The sequence below is a fragment of the Zootoca vivipara genome, chromosome 14, assembly GCF_965207765.1.
Source record: "Zootoca vivipara chromosome 14, rZooViv2.hap1.1, whole genome shotgun sequence".
NCBI lineage: Eukaryota > Metazoa > Chordata > Lepidosauria > Squamata > Lacertidae > Zootoca > Zootoca vivipara.
In genome coordinates this window covers 41741921-41765332 of record NC_142597.1, presented here as the reverse complement: position 1 = coordinate 41765332, position 23412 = coordinate 41741921, and the positions used below count along the sequence as shown (strand labels likewise).

General features: G+C 43.2%; 1 protein-coding gene across 3 annotated transcripts in view; it reads left to right on the top strand.

Annotated features, from left to right (window-relative positions):
• The window catches only part of BRIP1 (BRCA1 interacting DNA helicase 1), a 112982-nt gene that overhangs the window by 73100 nt on the left and 16470 nt on the right, over positions 1 to 23412 (top strand). For all 3 annotated transcript variants that reach the window (XM_088657919.1, XM_088657917.1, XM_088657918.1), the window contains exons 15-17: positions 4057 to 4216; positions 5483 to 5604; positions 21638 to 21750. In XM_088657919.1, coding sequence (XP_088514045.1) covers positions 4057 to 4216; positions 5483 to 5604; positions 21638 to 21750 — 395 coding nt within the window. The remainder of the gene's footprint in view (positions 1 to 4056; positions 4217 to 5482; positions 5605 to 21637; positions 21751 to 23412) is intronic.

The window sequence follows — 23412 nt, the reverse complement described above, 5'->3', positions numbered from 1 at the left end:
AATGTTTCTGTATTATAAAGGGAATCCTAGTTTGTCTTAGCTATGGGGAGATACAGTTCTGGTTCAGATATGAGTGAGCTGTAGTTTAGCACTAAGTGAATGAGCCTGCTTGGGTTCAAGCATTTCCACATCCCCTCTGCTCCTCCAGGAGGGAGTTTGAAAATATTTCCTTCCTTGTTTAATCATGGGTTTTTATACATTCCAAACGCAGAAAAACGGTGTTTAGTTTAAACTATGGTTTACTGAAATGTCCAAGATCAAACCATGGTTTCGGATCCTTGTTTGTTTCAGTAAACTACAGTTTAAACTACAGCAGCTCCCAGTTCAGGTGAATGTTTACTGCCGTGTTGTTCTCTGAGGTAGGGAATTCTTGACCATGGTTTAGCATTATATCTGAACTGCTCCCAAAGTGTGACCCTACAACAACATTTTCTTGGTCTTTGGGGTTTTACGTTTTCTCTAGCCCACAGAGATACCATCACTTGTGAGTGTTGCACACATACGTGTTGCTCAATTGCACAAGTTGGAGATGAAAATGTGAAATACTTAAACTGACCCCAAGTAATAGGGCAGGCATTCCTAAACTATAGCCCGGGGGCCGGATACGGCCCGAAGGACTCACTTATCCAGCCCGCAGTGACCCCCGCAGCCCGCTCTGACTGGTGTGGCGTCGTGCGACCGCCCACTTCCGGGTCACAGGAGCACCGGAAATAGCTTGCGCGCATGCACAAGCGTAATTTCTGGCGCACTTCCAGGACGGAGGAGGCCCGTGCGCATGCGCACAAGCTATTTCCAGTGCTTCTGCGATCTGGAAGTGCGCCAGAAATAGCGTGTGCACACACGTATGGGTGTGCACTCCTCCGGCCCGGTATGTTTGGTGACCCCTGTAATAGGATGTAACACTTCCTTCAAATTATAGAAACACTTCTCTCAAAAGCTCATCAGCATCTGTTGAATGTAGGCAAACTTCCCTACACCCTGCCTCCTCCCAAGCCTGCTCAGCAATCTTCACTGGGCAAAGAATCCATTTCCAAACAGTTTAATAAAACATATATATATATATTTATACTGCCTCACATTGTGAAAACTATTATTCCCCTGGGTGGAAAAGTGACTATCTGTGAACGTTAATGGCTTCTTTCTATGGCTTCTATTCTTAAGCACGACTCACTCTCTGCTTTTCTCAGCACCAAAGTGCTATTGTTTCTTCTGGCTAAGGTAGGAGTTCCTGTGAGGCATGAGAGCAATATATTTTATTTAGTTTTATTTATTAGTGGCATTTCAGTAGCACTCTCTGTCATAGCAAGAGTGTAAGGCAGGCCCTATGTAGCGTCCTTTCAATTATCGCATTGTGTTCTCTGTATGTGCACATTTTGTTAGTTCAAAATAAAACTGAGGCAAATGGCCAGGTGTACTTAAAGGGCTCAGGGCACAGGCTCGTGTCACAGATTTGCATAAATGTATAAAGTGCTGCTGGGCATATCAAGATGGCCGGGGGGGGGGGCTGAGGTCTCCCCAGTGTTACACTTTGAAGCAATGCTCAGCTGCCCTGTAAGTCCCCCCCCCTCAAAAAAAAAGTTTAAAAAATAGAATGAAAGGGACAGGAGATACCAAATGTTTTTCACATGAAACTTCCTGCTACCAGGAATTGGGGGCATGAAGACCCAGCAACACTTAAGCAACAGTATTGTTATGTTCTCCAGATGAGAGGGCCTCCTGCAGATACTCTCTCATCAGGAGGTCTATTCCACACAATGAATCAGGCTTTTAGTGTTGTGGCACCAGTCCCTTGGAATTCCCTTTTGTTAAATAATGGACAGACTGCTGAATATATTTTTCTTTCAACAAGCTTTTTAAAGTACAAATCTGGAGCTGTATTTGAATTGTTTTTAGAGGGGCAGAATATAAAATAAATAGTGATAACCTGCAGTATGAACCTTAGGAGTCAAAAAGTGTTGTTGTTGCTGCTGTTCTAAACTATTCTAAGCTGAAGGTTGTGCCCACAGAGGTCATCCCTGTTGCTCATGGGCTTTTTTCTGGGCTTCAAAATTTCCAGAAATTTTACATCTCTGCTCAGAGTACACACGGAAATTAATGGACCTAAGTTGTGGTCATTAATTTCAATGGGTTTCCTCTGGAGTATTACTTACTTTTGATACAACTCTTAGTTAATTGAAGCAATCTGCTTAACTAATTCACAGCCCAGTGCAATGCACGTGTACTCAGAGTTGAGCTCCTCTGTGGTCAAGAGGCAAATGTACAGAGCATGGCAGCCTTAAGTAATTTAAGTAAGAAGCCAATACAATTTGAATGTATTGCTTTTAGAGAGAGAGAGAGAGAGAGAGAGAGAGAGAGAGAGAGAGAGAGAGAGAGAAGGGTTGCTGGGAAACAGCCCACTGCCACTGTCTCCCAGATAAATGCACCTGGTGCCACCAGCAGCCGCAATGAGCGCCACATGGGAGTTACCATAATGGTGCAGGATAAAAATGTGGACCCCACAGTGACACTTGTTGGCCCGATGGGAGTGATTGACTTCATCTATGGCTTGTGAAGGCAAGCGGGTATACTCTAGAAAAGAGCAGAGAGGAGGTAAAAGGAGCAAACGGCCTGGTTATTAGTTCTCTGTTACTTCTGTGTTCAAGTTTTTGAAAATCAATATTGTTTTTATCTTGCCCTCTTTGGACATTTTGGATACATCGTTTTACACACATCCTTCCCCCTTTCATTCCACTTGCCACTTCAGAGTGCAAGGCATCTGACCTCTTCGTTGTTGCTGTTTAGTTGTTTAGTCGTGTCCGACTCTTTGTGACCCCATGGACCAGAGCACGCCACTCACTCCTGTCTTGTGACCCCTTTACTTCTTCCTTAATAAGCATTAAAGGGAACAGGTGTTCATGGATAGCTGTGTGTACTGCCTAAATTTGCTGAACTGGGCTGTTAGGTCCAAGTGAACTTTGGCACTTAAAGGGTTCCCGAGAGTTCAGCCTGAGGTTGCTGGATAGGAAATAAGGTTAAGAGATAAGGGATGCTGTGAGTGTCTGCTGTGGGAATTCCTGCAGGTTCCACGGGGAGCAGTTTTGCACTGCTTGAGGCAAAACTCTTAGAAGAAGTGAGTGAAACTACAGGGCAATAAGTCAGGCACAGCTCAAGAATGAATAGAATGAGCATAATAGCCATTATAATTCAACAGATTTATGTGTGTGGATGAGTATATTGCTGTGCATGCAAAATAACCACCACCCGGTAGGGACAGAAGACAAGTGCATTTACTGTTTGTACAGTTTAGATAGTTTGATGGGCCCAAGCAGGAATAGATAATAGAACAAATAAAACATGGGTCTTCTTCATGGATGCTGTGCTGTCCCAAATATTGGACAGCACATGCTTTATATACAAAAGGCTCCAGGTTCAATCCTTGGCAACTCCAGGGAGGAGAGATCCCTGTCTGAATCTCACTGCCAGTCAGTGGAGACCAGCTTTTGCCAGCCTGGTGCCTTCCAGGTGTTTTGGACTACAACTTCCATAAGTCCCACCTATTATAAGTGCTAAGCTAGGATATGGAAACGTGGGGGAACCAAAGTGAGGGAACTCTGCTAATCTATTAACCATTTTTCCCAAATAGAAATAAAATAAGCAGTGAAAAATATAAATATAAAATAAAATACGTATTAAAATCTATGTCAACATTACAAATCTGTGCAGTCTTGCCTAATTTTTTAAAAAATGATTGATTCCCCCCCCCCCCCCCGGGTATCTTCTGTATGTCTTTGCAATGATAATTGTTCCATATGGCTGTGTGTCCATACATACTTTCTGCTTAGAGAACTCTGACGTTTCAAAATCCCAAAGCTGTTAAGTTTCATTTTCTTTTAGTGGGCTGCTTAAACAAGTTTGCAAGAAAGAGAGACAGAAAGAAATGTACATGAAATGGATTTATAGTTCTTTTCTGCGAACATCGTATTTTACCCATGTGCATATATCATTTTGATTTTGAAAGAAGCAGGAGAATCGGTAGGCATAGTTCTTATACTTTTGTTTCTGGGGTCATCTGTTCAGATGTTAGATAAACTGAAAGATCGCTGGCTGCACACTGGCTTATGGGAAAAGCTTGAACTGATTAAGACGGTCATCGTGGAACCGAAAGGAGGCAACAAAGCTGATTTTGACGAGCTGCTGCAAGTATACTACGATGCCATAAAATTTAAAGAAGGAAAAGGTAAGTGGCCCGAGTAAAAAATGTAGAAGCTTGAAAACTTGTCTGCTGAGGCTGGAGCAAGACCGTAGGATGCATGGCCAGCTGCTGCTAAAAGCCTGTGTCAAGTTCCACCACCTCAGAAACATCTCATACAACTTCCTCTGTCTCCTGACCTCACAATGTTGCATGTTTCTTTGTCCTCTCTAGATAACATTGCCTGCCTCATCTGGGGGTAATTTCATAATATAGTAAGGCAAGGGACACAGGTAAGTTGTGCTGCATGCTATATAGCAAGTGGCAGAAACTAGACCAGGCATCCCCAACCTTCAGCCCTCCAGATGTTTTGGACTACAGTTCCCATCACCCCTGACCACTGGTCCTATTAGCTAGGGATCATGGGAGTTGTAGGCCAAAACATCTGGAGGGCTGAAGGTTGGGGATGCCTGAGCTAGAGCCATGGCTTCCATTTTCAGCAGCAGCCTTGTATTCTTTGCTATGTGTAGGTCTGCCTTTGTTGCTGTGTATTGGGAGAGAAGAGGAGCCGAATGGTTGGGCCAGTGTTACCACAGGAAATGACAAAAAGCCAGTTAGTAGGTTCAAAAGCTCTATTTTCATGAAATATACCTGGTCACAAAGAACTTTGAACTGGAGCACTCTTCATCAGGGATATATTAGAAATTTGAAAAGAAACTGCATTAACAACAACAACATAATATAATATTATTTGTTGAAAAATCATTCATGACATTGTGCACAAGTGATGAAAAAAATGCATGAATTGGGCAAGAAAGGTATTGGAAATACTCTGAGGTTGATGGATTCTCACTAAATCCTTGGTTAGGCATAAACTCCAAAAGATGTAGCGAGAGAGAGTTCTACAGTAGCCCAAAGACTTAACATATAGGGTGCTATTGATCCTTGCCTGTGCACAAAGGTGATGATGCCCTGAGTCAGCTTGCTGAGCCAAACTCAGTGAACTGCGGTTGGCTTTTGTTATATGCTGGAGAACCGGTTTTTACCCTGGCCTTTGACACCTGAGAGATATAGGGTTGTAGAACCCATCCAATTATTTTAAGTGATTTAAATACTGTATTTTTACATTGCCTTAACCCACCACAACCTGGGACCTTATGGTTAAAAGTGGGTAAGAATTCTGACAAATAAATGGATAATGAGGAAGAAGACTGATGGTGTCCATATTGCGGCACCTGCTTTCACTGGCAAGAGCCAACTTCATCAGCTGTGCAGGGGATCCATAACTTAAGTTCTTTATCATTTTCATTTAAGATGGGGCGCTTCTTATTGCTGTCTGCAGAGGCAAAGTCAGTGAAGGCTTGGATTTCTCTGATGACAACGCCCGTGCTGTTGTAACCATAGGAATTCCATTTCCAAACGTGAAGGACCTTCAGGTAGGAAACTTGACACTGTCAAAATCACATAAGTGGCGTCATGTCTAGTTTCAGTATTTTATTTATAACTGCACACTTGGCCTCTTTCCAAAAGATGGTGTTTTTTGCACATATAAACAAAAAAAAGTTTTGTACTCATTTGGTTTAGAGTCTTGGTTGACCTTCATCTGAATGTGTCCTGCTGTTAGAGCTCTGCTGTCACCTGCTGTAGCTTATGCTTGTTGCTTGAAGGCCTGCACACACACACACACAGGCCTGGCACAAGGGTGAGTGCACTTGTGGCATCCATATATTGTTGGACTTCTCTACCATCAGCCCCAGCCAGTGAGGCCAAAGGTCAAGGGTGATGGGAATTGTAGCTCTAGTCTACATCATTCAATACAGAGGCTTCCTATTTATTGCTTGCTTTTCATGGTGACTGATGTTGCACACCTCTGTCCCTTTCTTTGCTATAATAAGTTCCACGCTCAGACTCACGAGGCTTCTTGCTCAACTTTCTGACAAGTACTAACAAAAGAAAACCTTTAGGAATGCCCTCCCATCAGATGTCAAAGAAATAAACAACCATATGACATTTAGAAGACATCTGAAGGCAGCCCTGTTTAGGGAAGTTTTTAATGACTGGTGTTTTAATATATTTTTAACCTTCTGTTGAAAGCCGCCCAGAGTGGCTGGGGAAACCCAGCCAGATGGGCGGGGTATAAATTGTTATTGTTATTATTTAGGTGATGTGCTTGCCTAGCTGTTTGCTATTATTACTATTACTGCTGCTGCTGTTGCATTTATTTCCTACTTTTCTCTAAGCTCAGGTTTTTCCCGCTTTCCATTTTATGTTCACAACAACCTTGTGAGGTAACGGTAGGTTAAGTGACAAGATAGTGGCTCATCCAGGCTCACTAAATAAGCTTAATGACTGAGGGGGGATTTTAACCCTGGTCTTCCAGGTCCTCGTCCAAGATTCTTAACCACTACACCACAATGGCCTGAAGTCATAACCAGTCAGAGGAATTTCATTGCTACCATATTGGCCCTATCCAGACATGTATTTTAATCTGTAATTTTACCGTACCTTAGAGCGTATACTTTTATCTTGATTCTGTTCATTTTAGGGGTTTATCAGCTTGTTTTTAATGCTGTTCTTTATTGACAATTGTAATGTATATTTTGTTATTTGTAAACCACTAGGGCATTTAATCAAAGTTAAGTCATTTACAAATCTAACTAAATAAATTAAATATCTTAAGTTAGGCTGAGAGCTATTACCAGGGTACGGTAGTTATAGACATAGCTGCCAAGTTTTCCCTTTTCTCGCGAGGAAGCCTATTCAGCATAAGGGAAAATCCCTTAAAAAAAGGGATAACTTGGCAGCTATGGTTATAGATGCTTGAAATGTTGCCGTTTCCCCTAGATTGTGTAAAGTTAGGTATTGTTATGCAAGGTACTGTATAGCCCCCCAAAAAAGCCACATCATTTGGAAACATTGCTCAGTTTTGACCAAAGTTTGCATAAAACCTGAATTGTATTAAGAATGATAATATATAACTAAATGGAAACAGAAGACAATGGAAGATCACTACCACACTCTCATTTGAACTTGTGGAATGATTTGTTGAACTGAGCCAATACAGACATTTGGGGCATTAACTTCTATTCTTGTAGGAGGTTGTGATGACCAATATGTTGTGTGTTCTTTGTTGCTTGTGTGATTCTGTTTACCTAAAAATGAATTAATTAAAAAAAGAATGGCAATATGTATTTACAGTGAGAAATCTCAGGACACCTTGAGACATCTCCAGGAAAAAGCATTGCAATTTGGGTCAGGTTGACCCCCGTTTATGATCTGAGTGCTGGGAGGGACATGCGATGATAGCCTTACATCAGCAAGTCAATTCACAAAAGCCATTATGGTGGTTTGAAGAAGAAGTAAACCGTCTAGACCTCTTTTAACTTCATCCAGTAGGTGTTATTGAGGAGCACTGCATTTATTCCCCTCTCCCTCCAGCATTCTGTGCTGAGTTTCGCCCCTGGTCAGCTTGGCCCTTGGCTGCAAAGGTGTTTTGAGCATTCATCTGTCAGCTGTCTTTGGGGCCATGTCAACACAGCAGTGTAAGCAAGCAATGCTCTCTCTGTTGAATTCCTCCCTCTTGCAACTGAAGTAATTGAAGTCTTTCCTGAGACTGAGGCTGAGGGCGAGCAACTGGGAAGGTTAAGTACTTCTGAAGAAGAGGGACTTGACTTGGCTGGGGAAACTCTGACATAAAGCGGCTAGAGGCTACCTACCATTACTGCACATCTGCTGATGCGCTTTGTAATAGAAAAACACACTGGCACACAATAGAGCTGGTCTGTGGACCTTTGTTTATCATCATCATTATTATTAGTTTACAAAAATGTGTGCATTGTCTCTTTTTTCAAGTTGTGTTTTCTACAGATCAGTTTCATTTGTTGCAAGACTTTCGCTTTACATGCAATATTAGTTTGGGAAGAAAAGGGGTGGGGGTGGTAATGCTTCTATTCTTTTATTTAGTGTATGTGTGGGGTTTGGTATGGGTTCTCTTACTATTTGCTTGCTGTATTTCCTGGGTGGTGAGAGAGGTTGAGGGTGACCTAGGGTGCGGCTGGTTGTCTTGGTTGACTGTGGTAAGATTTGTTTATGTGTGTGAGTGTATGGGGGTGGATTTTTGGATGAGGTTAGGCAGATTGAGTCGTATGCTGTCTGCAGATTCTTGTTGTTGTCTTGTTGGGCTACATATGTGATAAAGGGGAACCATACTGGGGTGAAGGCGTCTTCTATTTGTCCCCGTTTCAGTTTATTGGTTAGTTTTTCTAGTAAGATTGTTTCCCATACTATTTGATACCATTGGTCCATGATTACTCCTGACAGGTCTCTCCAGTGTCTGGCTATGATTCTTCTGGCTGCTGAGAGTAGGTGGGTTATGAGCTCTTTATAATGTGAGTGGGCAATATTATCTTGGAAGATGTTCAGTAGGGCCAGTTCTGGGGTGACCTCTAATACTTGCTTAGTTATTTTGCATATTTCTTGTATGACTGATGTTCCAGAAGAGTTGGATTTGGGGACATTCCCACCACATGTGGAGGTATGTGCCTGTGGAAGTGAAGCCTCTCCATCATTTTGGCAAGGCTCCTGGGCATATCAGCACTAGTTTCCATGGTGTTAGGTACCATTTGTAAGTGAGTTTCAGGGCGAGAAATTCCTGGTATAAACCGTGGAGCCCTCTCTTAAATGACTGTATCGGGAGCCTCTTCATGTGCCTTTATCATTTTAACTTTGTGATTGGAAGGTAATTAGAACATACTCTTGAATCTCATATTTACACATCCCACCAATAACCCTATTAAGACTTGTGCAGAATCACAGGACTTAAATGTGTGACAGATCTTATTATTCATTTTGATTATTTTAAAAATTGTCAGTTGTTTAATATCAATGTTGTTTTAATGAATTGATTTTCATAATGGTGACACCTTTTGCATTCATCTCTTGGTTATATTTGAAGAGAATTAACCAATCTCTGCCCCTCCCACTCCAGATATACCGGTAGGGAGATTTTCTGTTGCAAAGTTTGAGAGTTGCTATATTAGTCCTTAATGAAAGAGAACCAGGGTGTTTTGAAAAGTGGAGCTTTTGCACTTGCTTGTATATTATGGGAGTGAAAAATAATCACTGTAATCTTCAGAAGCTGGCTGTTACAGCAAAAATAAAGAGAGTGCAGTTAAGAGTCGAGCACAAAGCTCTGGTGCTCTCAATGGGTAGGGCTTTGGGGAAGCAGGAAAATGCATTTCTGAGCCAAAAAATGACTTCTTTGGCTGTGACCAGATTTCCTCTGCCCACCTCTGGGACTTCAATGTTGAGGTAGGAAAATGTGATTTTTGGAGCCAAGTGTGGCTTGGTGAGCCTGACTTGTAATTTACTACTCTTTCCTCGGGGACCTAAAAATAAGGAAAGTCTCCGTGAAATGTTGATAATGGGCAGCTCTGAAGTGCAGACCTCAGGCTAGTGTTCCCATAGAGGATTTCTTCACTTCCACCTTTCCTAGATGACTCTTAAGAGACCATAATTCAGTAAGAGCCACTTTCAGTAGGAACGTTGCGTATGAGGCACTGGGTGTAGAAATAAACAAGCGAGGATTTTTTATTTTAGTGTGTGTGTAAAATTAGAAATTCTTGGCTTCCTTTCAATTGATAAAAATATAGCTGTGATGTGGTTTACACATTCATATGTGTTTGTATCTCTGTCTTGAAGTAAAGGCCACTGTGGTTCGAATGTTAACTTAAGAAGGTATCTAACAGCATAATTTGTGAACCATGATGGAGTACATCAATTCAGTTACACATTTCAGTGCTTCAGGATTGTGTTAATGAGGCGAAATATTTTTCAAGTTCACGACCCTGGCTTCTTCACTGCCCTGATGAGGAATCAATTGAATCGAGGTGACTAATGCTTCTCACTGACAGGACGACTTTCGATTACCCATCAGGAATACCTATGTACCCATGTCTGCCCTATTGCAGCTAGCAGAGAGAAAAGACCTCTCTTGTCATTGCCCCATCTGCACTAGAAATTATGCACTCTGAAATTAAGTGCATATTGACTGTTTGCTAAAATGCAATAAACTGACTGACTGACTGACTAACATTATACAGCCATGAAGTTGACTGTGTGACACTGGGCCAGTTGCTGTCTCTCAGCCTAACCTACCTCACAGGTTCTAGTTACAGGTAGGTAGCCGTGTTGGTCTGCCGTAGTCGAAATAAAATTCCTTCCAGTAGCACCTCAGAGACCAACTAAGTTTGTCATTGGTATGAGCTTTCGTGTGCATGCAGACTTCTTCAGATACCACAACCTCATAGGGTTGCTGCGGGGAGTAAAATGAATTTGGAGCGGTGGATGGGAAACCCATGTGTGCTGCCTTAGGGTTTCTGGAGGAAAAGCAGGATATAGGTCTAGTAAAATAACATCTTTCATGACCTTATATAAATATTTGGCCCTTATAATTGCTGTGAAACGCTGCCCTCTCAAAATAGGAATGCCACTGCATCATTCAAAGTTACAGTGCAGAAATATTTTAAAGGAAATTGCCAGTTAAAGGTGCTGGAGGCTACCTGTAGTTTTATACAGCCTTGTAAAGTGCCTTTGCCAGATGGCAGCAAAACCCGTAACACTGAAGTTCAGATTAAGGGCTTGGGGTTGGCAAACCACTGCTGGAGTGACATTTAATCTCCATACCTTGGCACGGGTTTCAGAAAAGGTTTCACCTAAATATACCCTTCAGTGAAACCTTCTGACAAAGAGGCAAACTTTTCCTTTATACCTTCGGTAGTTTACTTTTCTGATCCAAGAAGGAGGCGGGAGGGGGGGGAATATTCCAAAGTGATTTTCTTGTGTTTAGCTTGTCCTTAGCAAGTAGCGCTGACCTTTAAGTTTTTACTTTACTGTCAAAGTATGTCGAAGGCTTTAAAAGTGAAGCTATCACCTTGGGGAATTGTAAGGATGACTGACACTTACCACTTCACCTTAGACGCAGTGGCACTGAGCGTATGCAGCCGCGTTGTACCTCAAGGGAAGCTGTTTGATTTTTTCTTCACTTCTGCTTCACTGGAAATGGATTGGATTTTCTCTTCAGAGGAGAGTTTTCGTTGCATTAGATTTTAATCAAGTCACTTGCTCGCAGTCCCTCAAAGCCTGCACAACTGTGATGAGTAGATGGGGCCCGGGGTGAATGTGCTACATGATTTGTCAAAGCCGTAGAACTTCAAGATCTCAGAGAGGCTGTGTGCTGTAGTTTGACAACACTAGAAAGTGTTTTCCTGGTTGCAATGTTATATAAGCCTTCCCTATTTTCTTTGTCACAGGGATTAAGGACGCAAAGGGGAAAGAGCCAAGTCCAAGCTGTATTGTGTATCACAAAGCGAAAGCACCAATGTGGGGTACTGGCTGGAGCGATTGTCTAGTAAGGACAGCCAACATGGTGCCCTCCAAATGTTGCTGGACTAAAAAACCCATTATCCCTGGCCGCTGGCCATGCAGGCTGTGGCTGATGTAAGGTGGAAACTAACCACATCTGAAGAGCACCACATTAGTTACCCATGCTCTAGAGCAGGCACCCCCAAACTCGGCCCTCCAGATGTTCTGGCACTACAACTCCCATCATCCCTGACCACTGGTCCTGTTAGCTAGGGATGGTGGGAGTTGTAGTCCCAAAACATCTGGAGGGCTGAGTTTGTGGATGCCTGCTCTAGAGAGACTCGGGTTCAAATTCCCAAATAGTCCAAGATCACCCAGTGAGTTTTAGGACTGAGAATTTGAACCTGGAACTCTTTAGTTCATGGGTAGCCAACTTGGTGCTTTCCAGATGTTGTATTCCATCTCACATCAACCCTAGCCACCATGGTCAATGGTCAGGAATGATAGGAGCTGTATCTCAACAAAATCTAGATGGACGGAGTCCAAATGATTGGCTCATATATCTTCATTGATGGGCAGACTCATATATACTTATTTAAGTTGCTTGCATACCATACCACCCTTCTTACAAGTATACTCCAAGGTGGTTCAGAATAAAAAAAATAAAATATGTAATTATAGGTATGGGAGAAGGCAGTCAAGAGTACTCTGGAAGGACATCTTCAATTCAGTTGAGAGATCAGGAGTGGACTGCAAAATCATGTCCTTCCTACCCCTTCCATTTGCCTCTTGCCTCTACCATGGGATTTGTTCTTGCCTGCCTTAAGCAGAGTGAAGTGTTGCATCAATCAGTCATGGTTAACATGGTTCCTCCTTAACCAGGGTTTGCGCTGAACAGCTTCAGCTCTTGTTTATACAAGAGTGATACAGATATCGTGGTATGTGTGAAAGGGCCCTTATGACCTAAATGCAAACATTTAGCTTTCATTTGTGAGACTCTGGTCTTTTTTTATGTCTGCTTCGGCAGCTTGCTCTTGCAATAGTTTCAAGATAGCAGTCTCCCCTTCGTATTTTAGCCCCAGAAGACTAATAGAGACTTGAATGTTCAAATCTTAGCTTTTAGTGACTCCACTGAGGAGCCTGGATCTTTTGAAGTATGCTCTTGTGACCGCCCAAGTCTTTATACATGCACTATTTAGTCTTAATTCTCACAGATGTTACCCCTCCATTTGAAGGTGGTGGGGATGTTAAAAGCTGCAGTGTTTAATGCTGCTCCCACTTGAAAAGATTTTTATTTATAAAAAGACCGGGGGGGGGGGCGGTGATGTTTTACTTCTCACACTAGCTGGCTTTTACGGCTGCTTGGCAGTCACTAGGCCAGGGGTGGGGTGTGGGGGACAACTAGGTGGCAAGCTGCATTGTGAAGGAGCATAATCATTGCTATTTCAGGTGGAAGCAAAGCTCTTCTGACATGTGAAATCTTGAGCAGTTATTTCTCATGTCGTTTTCGTATAGGAATGGGATGTGTCTCCCGCTTTCCCTCCCTCTCTCTGCCAATGTCAGATGTTGAACATTATAATCTGAAAACATTAAGCCTGGGTGCCAGCCAACCCCCCTCTCCACCCTCCCGCCGAACATCAGAATGTGAAAATGTTAGGACTGTGGTACCAAATACTAGATGACAATGGCAGAAAGTTTCTGCCTCTGCTCTGTTCAGATGGCTGAGAAATGGCCGTCTTTGTGACCGGTGAAAAAGGGAATGTGGATCTTCTGTTTTCTCAAATGATGTTGGCATTGGATCTCAGGGCCATGACTTTTGAACTTCCTGGAAACTTTTCCACATGGGCTTCTCTCTTAAGGAGAACCCAGTGCATCTGGCATGCAGTACTTGCAATATTGCAAAGAGTTCTTAGGTTATCGTCCAAGGCAATGGTAGTCAGTATCTGGCCCCACAATATTGCTGGAGTGCAACTGGCATCCTCCCTGACCATTGGCCATGCTGGCCTGGAGTTGATGGGACTTGTAGCCCAGCAACATCTGAAGGGCACCACGTTGCTCTTGATCCCGCATCTTGGATGCACACTCAGTTCAAGCTAGGCCTGTGGGGCTTCACTATCACTCAGCATGTGCATTTCCAAGGTTCCCCTTAGTTTGGGCATAGGAAGGAAAGATTAGTAGCAGTGGGAAAACCTGTATTTCAAGGAAGCTCATGGGGAAAGACCTTAATTCAGCGTTACCATATTATTAAGACCAAGGTCCTTTAAGGACTGCCTTACCCTGTACATCCCAAGTAGATCACTGAGATCATCTGGGAAAGCCCTTCAGGCTCCACCCCCTTGTATAAAAATTTAGGGGACCAATCCTCTTGCTTGAAGACAGGTGTTCTTATTCTATTCCATTGCCTCCCTCCTGGTGTGCTCCCTGCACTTCCAGACTGGTTCTTCAGATTTGAGGGAAGGCTGGCTGTGAGGTCCAGGCTCTGACACAGGTCTGGGAGAGGGACATCTATCCTTCGCCTCAGGGAGCAGAATATATTGGGCTGTTCCTCCTTGTGGCTTTCCTAAACCACCCATTCATTTAGTTTGTAAATGCTTAAGTAAAAGCCTATTTTAGTTTGTTCTCCCCCAACCCGCACTCCCCATTAATTTTTAGCAAGATATTGCACTGTATTAGATTAAAGCTGCCTCTCTTGAAAATTGTGGAAAATGTACCATATTTTTTTTTATAAAAAAAAATACAGTCTGTTTTCTTTGTATTTAGGATATGCAGTGCTGTTGTGGTTGTTTAGTCATGTCCGACTCTTCGTGACCCCATGGACCAGAGCACACCAGGCACTCCTGTCTTGCACTGCCTCCCGCAGTTTGGTCAAACTCATGTTCGTAGCTTCGAGAACACTGTCCAGCCGTCTTGTCCTCTGTCGTCCCCTTCTCCTAGTGCCCTCAATCTTTCCCAACATCAGGGTCTTTTCCAAGGATTCTTCTCATGAGGTGGCCAAAGTATTGAAGCCTCAGCTTCAGGATCTGTCCTTCCAGTGAGCACTCAGGCTGATTTCCTTAAGAATGGATAGGTTTGATCTTCTTGCAGTCCATAGGACTCTCAAGAGTCTCCTCCAGCACCATAATTCAAAAGCATCAATTCTTCAGCAATGAGCCGCCTTTATGCAGTGTACAAAGCCAAAGCAGCAATTTGTCAGTAAAATTTATATTGCGATAGTTTGCCCTGATAACTGTGTTTACAGTATGCTGATACTGAATGGAAAATGTTTCTTCTGCAAATTCTTCCTGCTCTGGTGTGGGTTTTTGCTTTAAACTGTTTTGGGTCGAAAGGTTCCTGCTTTGGCTACAGATAAAACCTTTCTGCATGAGTGTCTGGTGGACAATGTGTTTATTTTTACTGAGGCAAAGTTTTCTTAATGGTTTGAATCCGTACGTTTTAACAGGTTTAGCCCTTATATTTATTTAATGGGCTGAACTCCTGCTTCTAAAAGGCTTTATCGCTCAGGAATAAAGCAGTGCCATGCCGATCTTAACATTTTGTTTATGTGAGGATATTGTAATCTCTTTAGAGCTTCCAGTGTCACATGCTCTGAGAATCGCATCAGCTTTATGTCGAAGCTGCTTGTTGAACTAAGCCGATGTTTCCAAAATCTTTTGATTTTTTTGGGGGGGGGTTAAAGTTGGAAGCACACTTGACTCCTACATTCAGAATGCCCTTGCTTCCTTCCTATCTAATCTTGATCAGTTCCTAGAATAAAAGGCAAGCATGTTCCTTGCAAAGGGCAAGATAGCTCAGTGATATTGCCCCATGGCTTACCTCCCTCCTTATTGCCCCGTCACCCTTGGATGTGATAGAGCACCTGCTTTGCACATATAGAGTCCCCAGTTCAATCTCCAGCACGTCCACATAGGGCTGGGAATATCCCCTGCTTGAAACCCTGGAGAGTCACTGCCAGCCAGTGTAGACAGTACTGAGGCATGTGGACCAGCTGTCTCATACCCCAGTATAAGGCTTTATGTTACTGTGTTTGTTGTGTGCATGTATCTTAACAGAGCTTGAATGTCTGATAAAATAGAATATGCTTCCGTAGAGCTTTCCGCAGTCAAGAATAGGGGAAAGATTCTTCGAGTGGAATTTGTCCAGGGTCTCATCTGGCACCTTTTCTCTGGCTTTGAGTTGGTGGATAGACAGACTGAGATGTTTAGGCATTTAGATATTTAGGCTTTTCCATCCGAAACATAGAAGGCAGCCGTGTTCTTATCTCCAACCCCTTTGAGGTCAGTTCAGCTGAACAGGGTTGCCCAAGACCACCCAGCAAGCTGTGCTGAACGTTTGTGACGCCCTCCTAACGTTGTTGTTCATAATTTTTCTAGCTCATTTAGTATTCCCCACACCCCAAAAGGCACTTTGCAAATTCTTGCCTCCTTTAGCACTGGCACAGACTTCATTGTGTAAGCTAAGCTGAGAGATAACAGCTCATCCAAGGCCACCCAAAGAGCCGTGCTGCTAGCCTCCCAAACCTGGAGCCAGCGTGGTGTAGTGGTTAAGAGTGGTGGACTCGTAATCTGGTGAACTGGGTTCGATTCCCCGCTCCTCCACGTGCAGCTGCTGGGTGACCTTGGGCTAGTCACACTTCTCTGAAGTCTCTCAGCCTCACTCACCTCACAGAGTGTTTGTTGTGGGGGAGGAAGGGAAAGGAGAATGTTAGCCGCTTTGAGACTCCTTAAGGGGTGTGACAGTGTCTTGAAACTACCAACATGAGTCTGACCAAACTACGGGAGGCAGTGGAAGACAGGAGTGCCTGGCGTGCTCTGGTCCATGGGGTCACGAAGAGTCGGACACGACTAAACAACAACAAAAGGGGAGTGAAAGGCGGGATATCAAGTCCAAACTCCTCCTCCTCCTCCTCTTCTTCTTCATCTCTGACTTGATGCTGTGCATACAGGCTTCTCTTGGAGCAGCACAATTTCAAGTTATAAGAACATAAAAATCTGCTGGATCAGGACAATGGCCCATCTCGTCCAGTACAGTGGTACCTTGGTTTACAACCATCATCTGTTCCGGGGGTCACTTTGTAAACCAAAACAGGTTGTAACCCAAGGCGCTCTTTCGCCAATGGGGCCTCCCAAAAAAATTTTTGTTCGTAATACCGGTAATAAAAAAAAGGGTTGTAATCCAAAAAAAGTTCACAAACCGGTACATGCACTTCCGGGTTTGACGTGTTTGTAATCCAAAACGTATGCAAACTAGACTGTTCGCAAACCAAGGTACCACTGTATCCTGTTCTCACGGTGGCCTGCCAGATACTTGTGGGGAACGTGCAAGTAGGACCCAAGCACAAGAGCACTCTCACCGCTTGCAGTTTCCAGCAAGTGGCTTTCAGAAGCACTATGGCCTCTCACCATGGAAGCTGAGCAGAACCATTGATAGACTTACCCGCCATGAATTTGTCTAATCTCAAGTATTCTCTACAAGGAGCTGTTAAGTAGGGTATGCTTTGAAAGAAAAAGAGAAGCCCTATGTGAACATGAGCCTATTTGGAAATCAGCAAAGGAGAGGTGGCAAAGAATTGAGAAACCTGTCCAAAATGTGGCTTCAGCTCCATTTTAAGAACATCGGAAGCTGCTTTATACCAAGCCTTTATGGCCCTCCCCACATTTTAAGAAACAAACGGTTGCTCATTCACAGCAACCCTGAAAGGTAGGTTAGTCCAAGAGACTGTAAATGGCTCAAGCAGCCCCAGTAAACTGCATGACTGAGTGGTGATTTGAACCCTGATCTTCCATGTCCTAATTGAGCACCATTTAGCACTACAATATGGTGATTTCCAAACCCAGGGTCCACTAGGTTGTTGGCAGCATATTGGCTGTTGGTAACATATTTTGTTCTAAGGCAACAGTTGGTGGGATTTGTTTGACGACAACAAAAAATGAAGCCTTGAGTGTCACTTACCAGTCCTTTGGAATATTCTGTAAGTAGAGGTTCAGCAGGCACCTTCTATAGCAACTTTTAAATGCCTGCTGAAAACTTTTCTATTCCGTCAGGCCAGTGCAGGAACTTAAGAATGCACCCTTCCACAATGGTTAATCAGTATATGTTTTTAACTTTTCATATGGGTTTTATGTTTCATTGCTGTAAACAATTTTTTGAAAAAAAAATATTATTGATGTTCTGTAATGTGTTTTTTCTGGGGACGCGGGTGGCGCTGTGGGTTAAACCACAGAGCCTAGGGCCTAGGGAATCTCAGTGATGGGGTGAGCTCCCTTTGCTCGGTCCCAGCTCCTGCCAACCTAGCAGTTTGAAAGCACGTTAAAGTGCAAGTAGATAAATAGCTACCACTCCGACGGGAAGGTAAATGACGTTTCTGTGAGCTGCTCTAGTTTGCCAGAAGCAGCTTAGTCATGCTGGCCACATGACCCGGAAGCTGTACGCCGGCTCCCTCGGCTAATAACGCGAGATGAGCGCCGCAACCCCAGAGTCATCCACGACTGGACCTAATAGTCAGGGGTCCCTCTTTAATGTGTTTTTAATGTTGTACACCACCCTGGGATCTTCTGATAAATGCTGGTAGAAAAATTGTATTGTTGTTATTGTTGTTATTATTCTGCTGTGATTTTTTTATGACTTAGTGCTATATAAATATTTTAATAAATGAATAAAGGAATTAAAAAACAGGGGTGAAGCCCTCCGTTTCAAGTGTGCCCTCCCTCTTGATTCCCCAAAAAAGAATCTCTCTTCTATCCCTTACTGTATTTCACCCCCCCCCCTTTGCTAAAAATCTTATCCATAATGTGTAATTAACCTTCTGCATGGAGAAAGCACTGAAAAATGGGCACTTGAAGAAGGCGATCCAGGCCCTTTAAATCATTCCAAAGCATTTCTTTGCTCATAGATTGGAAGGCAAAAAGTTTTTGTTTACAGCCTGTTCTTTTCTTTCTTGAAAACTCGGCTTGGTGTGGAAATGGTGGGGAAGGGGATGAAATAGAGCAAGAGGAGGGAACATTCTTGGTTAATGTTCGGTTGCAGGGGAGGTCTGTCTAATTAAGCATTAAGGAAACAGTGGTTAACAGGTATAATGCTGTTAGACTCCGGCTAATATGAATGCGACCGTGACCTCCCAGATAGATCAAAGCCTAATCTCTCTGACAGCTACAAGATGACATGGCTTGCCACAGGCCTTCTGCTGCTCCTCGCTGGAGCTCTTTGTCTGCAAAGCATGCCTGATAGCTAGGAGTATATTTTTAAGGATGAACAGGTAGAAGTAAAGGGCTGTCTTTTGACATTTTAACTAATCCCTTCTAGCCTGTGCTTTACTTGCACATTTAGGATATTTGCTAGCAGGAGACGCTGGCTTTTCCACATATGCAGCATGTCATGTTGAATCGGGCGTCACGGTGATGCTTGATAATGCAAACGTATACAGTGAAATGGATTCTGATTGTGTTAAAGTGACGTGCGCTGACCTTTTACCTGTTACGTGATTCACAAGGGATGCTTTAACTCTTAATGAGCAATCACAGGGGTTTGAATTTATTTTCTATTCTGTTATTAAGCAGTGATACACTGTGTCTCTCTACACACACACACCCAAAAGCTGTCTTGTTATTTAAAATAGCCGTACAGTTTTTATATCCAGGCGTCAGCAACTAGAAGCCCCAGGGACAAAGCTGCCCTTTGTGTCACCTCATCCCTCCAGGTTGTCAGCCCACAGGCAAAAGCAGCGTATGGAGATACCAAAAAATATGGTCCTCTTTGGAAGGTCGACGAAAATTGCCCCCCTCCCACACATTACCCTTCCCAGGAAAGTTAGTTGCTGACCAAAGGCAGCCTTTTATTTTCCTTCATTTACTTACAGAGATTCATGTCTTGCTTAGCTCAAGAAGGGCAGAGCTACGAAGTAACATGGGGTGGCTAATTTTGCATGGCATTAGGTGCAAAGAAATGTAAGGCACAGACCAGATCTGCCCTGTGAAGGCAGAGCCTACTGGACTGTTCTTTTGCATAGGACCCTTTCAGCAACTTTAAAAGAGGATTGGACAAATTCATGGAAAAGGCTGTCTCTGGCTGCTAGCACTGTTGGCTATGCTCCAGCCCTGCTATTGGAGGCAGTATGTCTCTGAAAGCCATTTGCAGGAAATCACAAGTGGGGAGAGTGCTATTGTACTTGGGTCCTGCTTGGGAGCTTCCCACAGATACCCGGTTGGCCACTGTGGGTAAAGGTTACTGGAGTTGACAGGCCTTTGGCCTGATCCAACAAGCTGTAATTTAGTTCCTTGGTGTTCCTGTGAGGTTGCAGAAGAGAACTCGGGTCTCAGGCAGCCTTGCTGCACTGATCATCAGAATGGAAGGGTCAGGTTGTGTTTTTTTAAAACAAATATATAATGAGTTTGGAACTGGAAATTGTTTGCAAAAAGTACTTGGGGCCTGTTCTATATAAGGCTTGCTCAGCAAACTTTAAATATAGTAGGGGGAACCTTCAGCCCCCAATCAATAAATTCTGAGTGACGGAAACAAATATTAGATCTGTGAAATCAAACTGGATTTATTTTCTGGCTGCAAAGTTTGAATTTGTAAATTTGACAGGCTGTTTTTTTTAAAAGGGCATAGGCACATAAAATAACATAAAAAGAAAAGAATCCTTACCCAAATTCAAGTTGAAAGTTACCTGTCAGAAGTGGTTAGAAGTCTTCTATTTTATCTCTTGAAGCGTGTCCTTTCAGTTGTCAGTTTTAAAAGGTTAATATAGAACAAAAGAGCAGTGAAATTAACCTTCCTTTGTGTAGCTTTATGCCTTTCGTTTTTCAAACAAAACCTGTTGTTTAGCTTGAATACCAGGCCTGGGCTTTTCCATCCTGATCCAAGTGCCTTTGGAACAGGAGGGCAAGGAGCTTGGCTTGGCTTGGCTTGCTGGTACTCAATATTCCACTTTCTGAAAGATTCCATCTCGTGTCTGAGCAGATAGATGTGTGAGGAGGAATTCTAACTATTTTTTAGCCTGTGCTTCACAACAGAGGAGAGGTAGAATTGTACCCCCACCTATCCAGAGGAAGTACGTGCCCTGCTTCCAGGGCTACCAGTTCCACACACTGGATGTAATGGATGTCTTAGAATCATAAAGGTAAAGGTACCCCTGACCATTAGGTGCAGTCGCGGACGACTCTGGGGTTGCGGCACTCATCTCGCTCTATAGGCCAAGGGAGCCGGTGTTTGTCCGCAGACAGCTTCCGGGTCATGTGGCCAGCATGACTAAGCCACTTCTGGCGAACTAGAGCAGCGCACGGAAATGCCGTTTACCTTCCCGCCGGAGTGGTACCTATTTATCTACTTGCACATCAACGTGCTTTCAAGCTGCTAGGTGGGCAGGAGCTGGGACCAAACAACGGGAGCTCACCCCGTAACGGGGATTCGAACCACCGGCCTTCTGATCGACAAGCCCTAGGCTCTGTGGTTTAGACCACAGTGCCACCCGCGTCCCCATATTAGAATCAAACTATTAGAATCATAGTTTGCCCTAACTGCCCTTTAGATCCAAATCATAATTTGTGTTTCAGGTGTTCAGGCAAAGCATGGTTTATGCAGTTTCCCACTTTGCTGAGAATCCTCAAAGGCGTAGCAAAGTGAGGAGACGTGCACTCAGGGGGAATAGTGGGGTGAAAGAAAAGAAAGGTGGTATCAACCATTTCACCAACGTGTACAGTGTTAACAGACTGAGAACCATAAGAAGCATTTTAAAATATTTTTGTAACTGGTTTTCCTAGAAAGCAGAATTTAAGTTCTTTTTTTCTTTTTCTTTTTGCAGTTGTGCACACACATATCACACACATACACTTTCCAATATCCAAAATGATATATTGACTTGCATCCATAAACAAAGTTAGGTATAGACTCCAGGCCAGAAGGTTCTTTCAGAGTTATTAAATTAATACTGTATATAGATGTCTGCTGGTTACCTGAATTAGTTTTATTTATCATTTTGTCCAGAATAAATAGAGCAGTTTGGCAACTGAAAAAGCCATTATCTTGTTTTGATAATTATTTGATAAGGCAAATTAACAGTTGTACTACTTGAAATTTATGCAGGAATTTTAAAATATATTGTCATTTCTCCAGGTTGAACTTAAGAGGAAGTACAATGACCTACATTCCAAAGAGAGAGGACTTCTACCAGGCAGCCAGTGGTATGAAATCCAGGCCTTCAGAGCTCTCAACCAAGCATTGGGCAGGTGAGTTGAATTAGATTATTCCTGTATAGATCCATATATATATTTGGGGCTTTATCTTGTTTTGTTTTGTTTTGCAAAATTGCAATTAATAGAAAACAAAACTAATAGAGACACAAACAGGTGAACAAGAATCATCAGAGATGAGAAGGGTGTGGTGGGGGCAAGAGTTGCCCCCATGTCTTGACCTGGAAATGCTGGCAATTGAACCTGGAACTTTCTGCATGCAAAGTAGATGCTCTGCCATTGAATCACAGCCCTCCCCCAACCCTCCAACAAAGTAGAAAGATGCCCCAAAACATTGGAGGGGGGAAAATCTCACTGATAGCTGAACCCAGTAGCTCCCTCACTTTGCTGTAAGTGATTCTGAACTATAATCTGCAATCTTGTAAACATTTGTGACCTGCATTCTCTGTGGACTAAACATCTTGTACACCAGTTCAGCTAAAGCTGAAGTGATGTTTTGTAGAATTGAGTAACAAGGCGTTTTGCAAAGCAGCACTGGAGATTTCTGGCTGTAGCCTGCACCTTCCTTGCTTTCAAGCTATGCCACTTGTACTGTAAAGTTTTCATCATCATCATAATAATAATAATAATAATAATAATAATAATAATTTATTTATAACCCCCCCCCATCTGGCTGGGTTTCCCCTGCCACTCTGGGCGGCCTCCAACAGAAAAACAAAATACAATAATGGATTAAACATTAAAAGCCTCCCTAAACAGGGCTGCCTTCAGATGTCTTCTAAAAGTCTGGTAGTTGTTTTTCTCTTTGACATTTGATGGGAGGGCTTTCCACAGGGCGGGCGCCACTACCGAGAAGGCCCTCTGCCTAGTTCCCTGCAACTTGGCTTCTCGCAACGAGGGAACCGCCAGAAGGCCCTCGGTGCTGGACCTCAGTGTCCGGGCAAAACGATGGAGGTGGAGACGCTCCTTCAGGTATACTGGACCGAGGCCGTTTAGGGCTTTAAAGGTCAGCACCAACACTTTGAACTGTGCTCGGAAACGTACTGGGAGCCAATGTAGATCTTTCAAGACCGGTGTTATGTGGTCTCGGCGGCCGCTCCCAGTCACCACTCTAGCTGCCGCATTCTGGATTATGTGTCATTTCATTGTCTTACTCACTAGGCTTGCCAAGCCTGGTGTTTGTTTGTTTGTTTGTTTGTTTGTTTTTTCAGTTTCTAAAAATCAGACATGCACATCTAGCAGAGCATTTGCATTTGGGGGAAATATGAATATTCAGCTGATCCGTTCAAAAAAACGTATCTGGGTCTTCTTGGAAACAAAGTACACAGCTTTCCAAAAGCAAGAAAAGCTTCTCCTTAGTATTTGCTGAGAAGGTGCCTCTTCACTGCTGTTGTTTTTTCTACAGCACACTAATAGGGGAATAAGTGCTTTAAACAAATAAGTGCTTTAAACAAAAAATATTCTGCTAAAGAAATGGGAACATCAATAATAACTAGCAGCCTCTCATAGCCAGCATTGCCGAGGGATTTTAAGAAACCACGAAATCACTACAGGTTTGAAATCAGTTGTTAAGATCAGTGCAGTTTCAAAAGGTTCAGTGCACCATCCTGTCTTAAAATAGTCATATCAAAATATCGACAAAAACCTGCTCCTTGAACTCAGGAACCATGTGGTTATGACATCTAAAAAAGTTGTCCA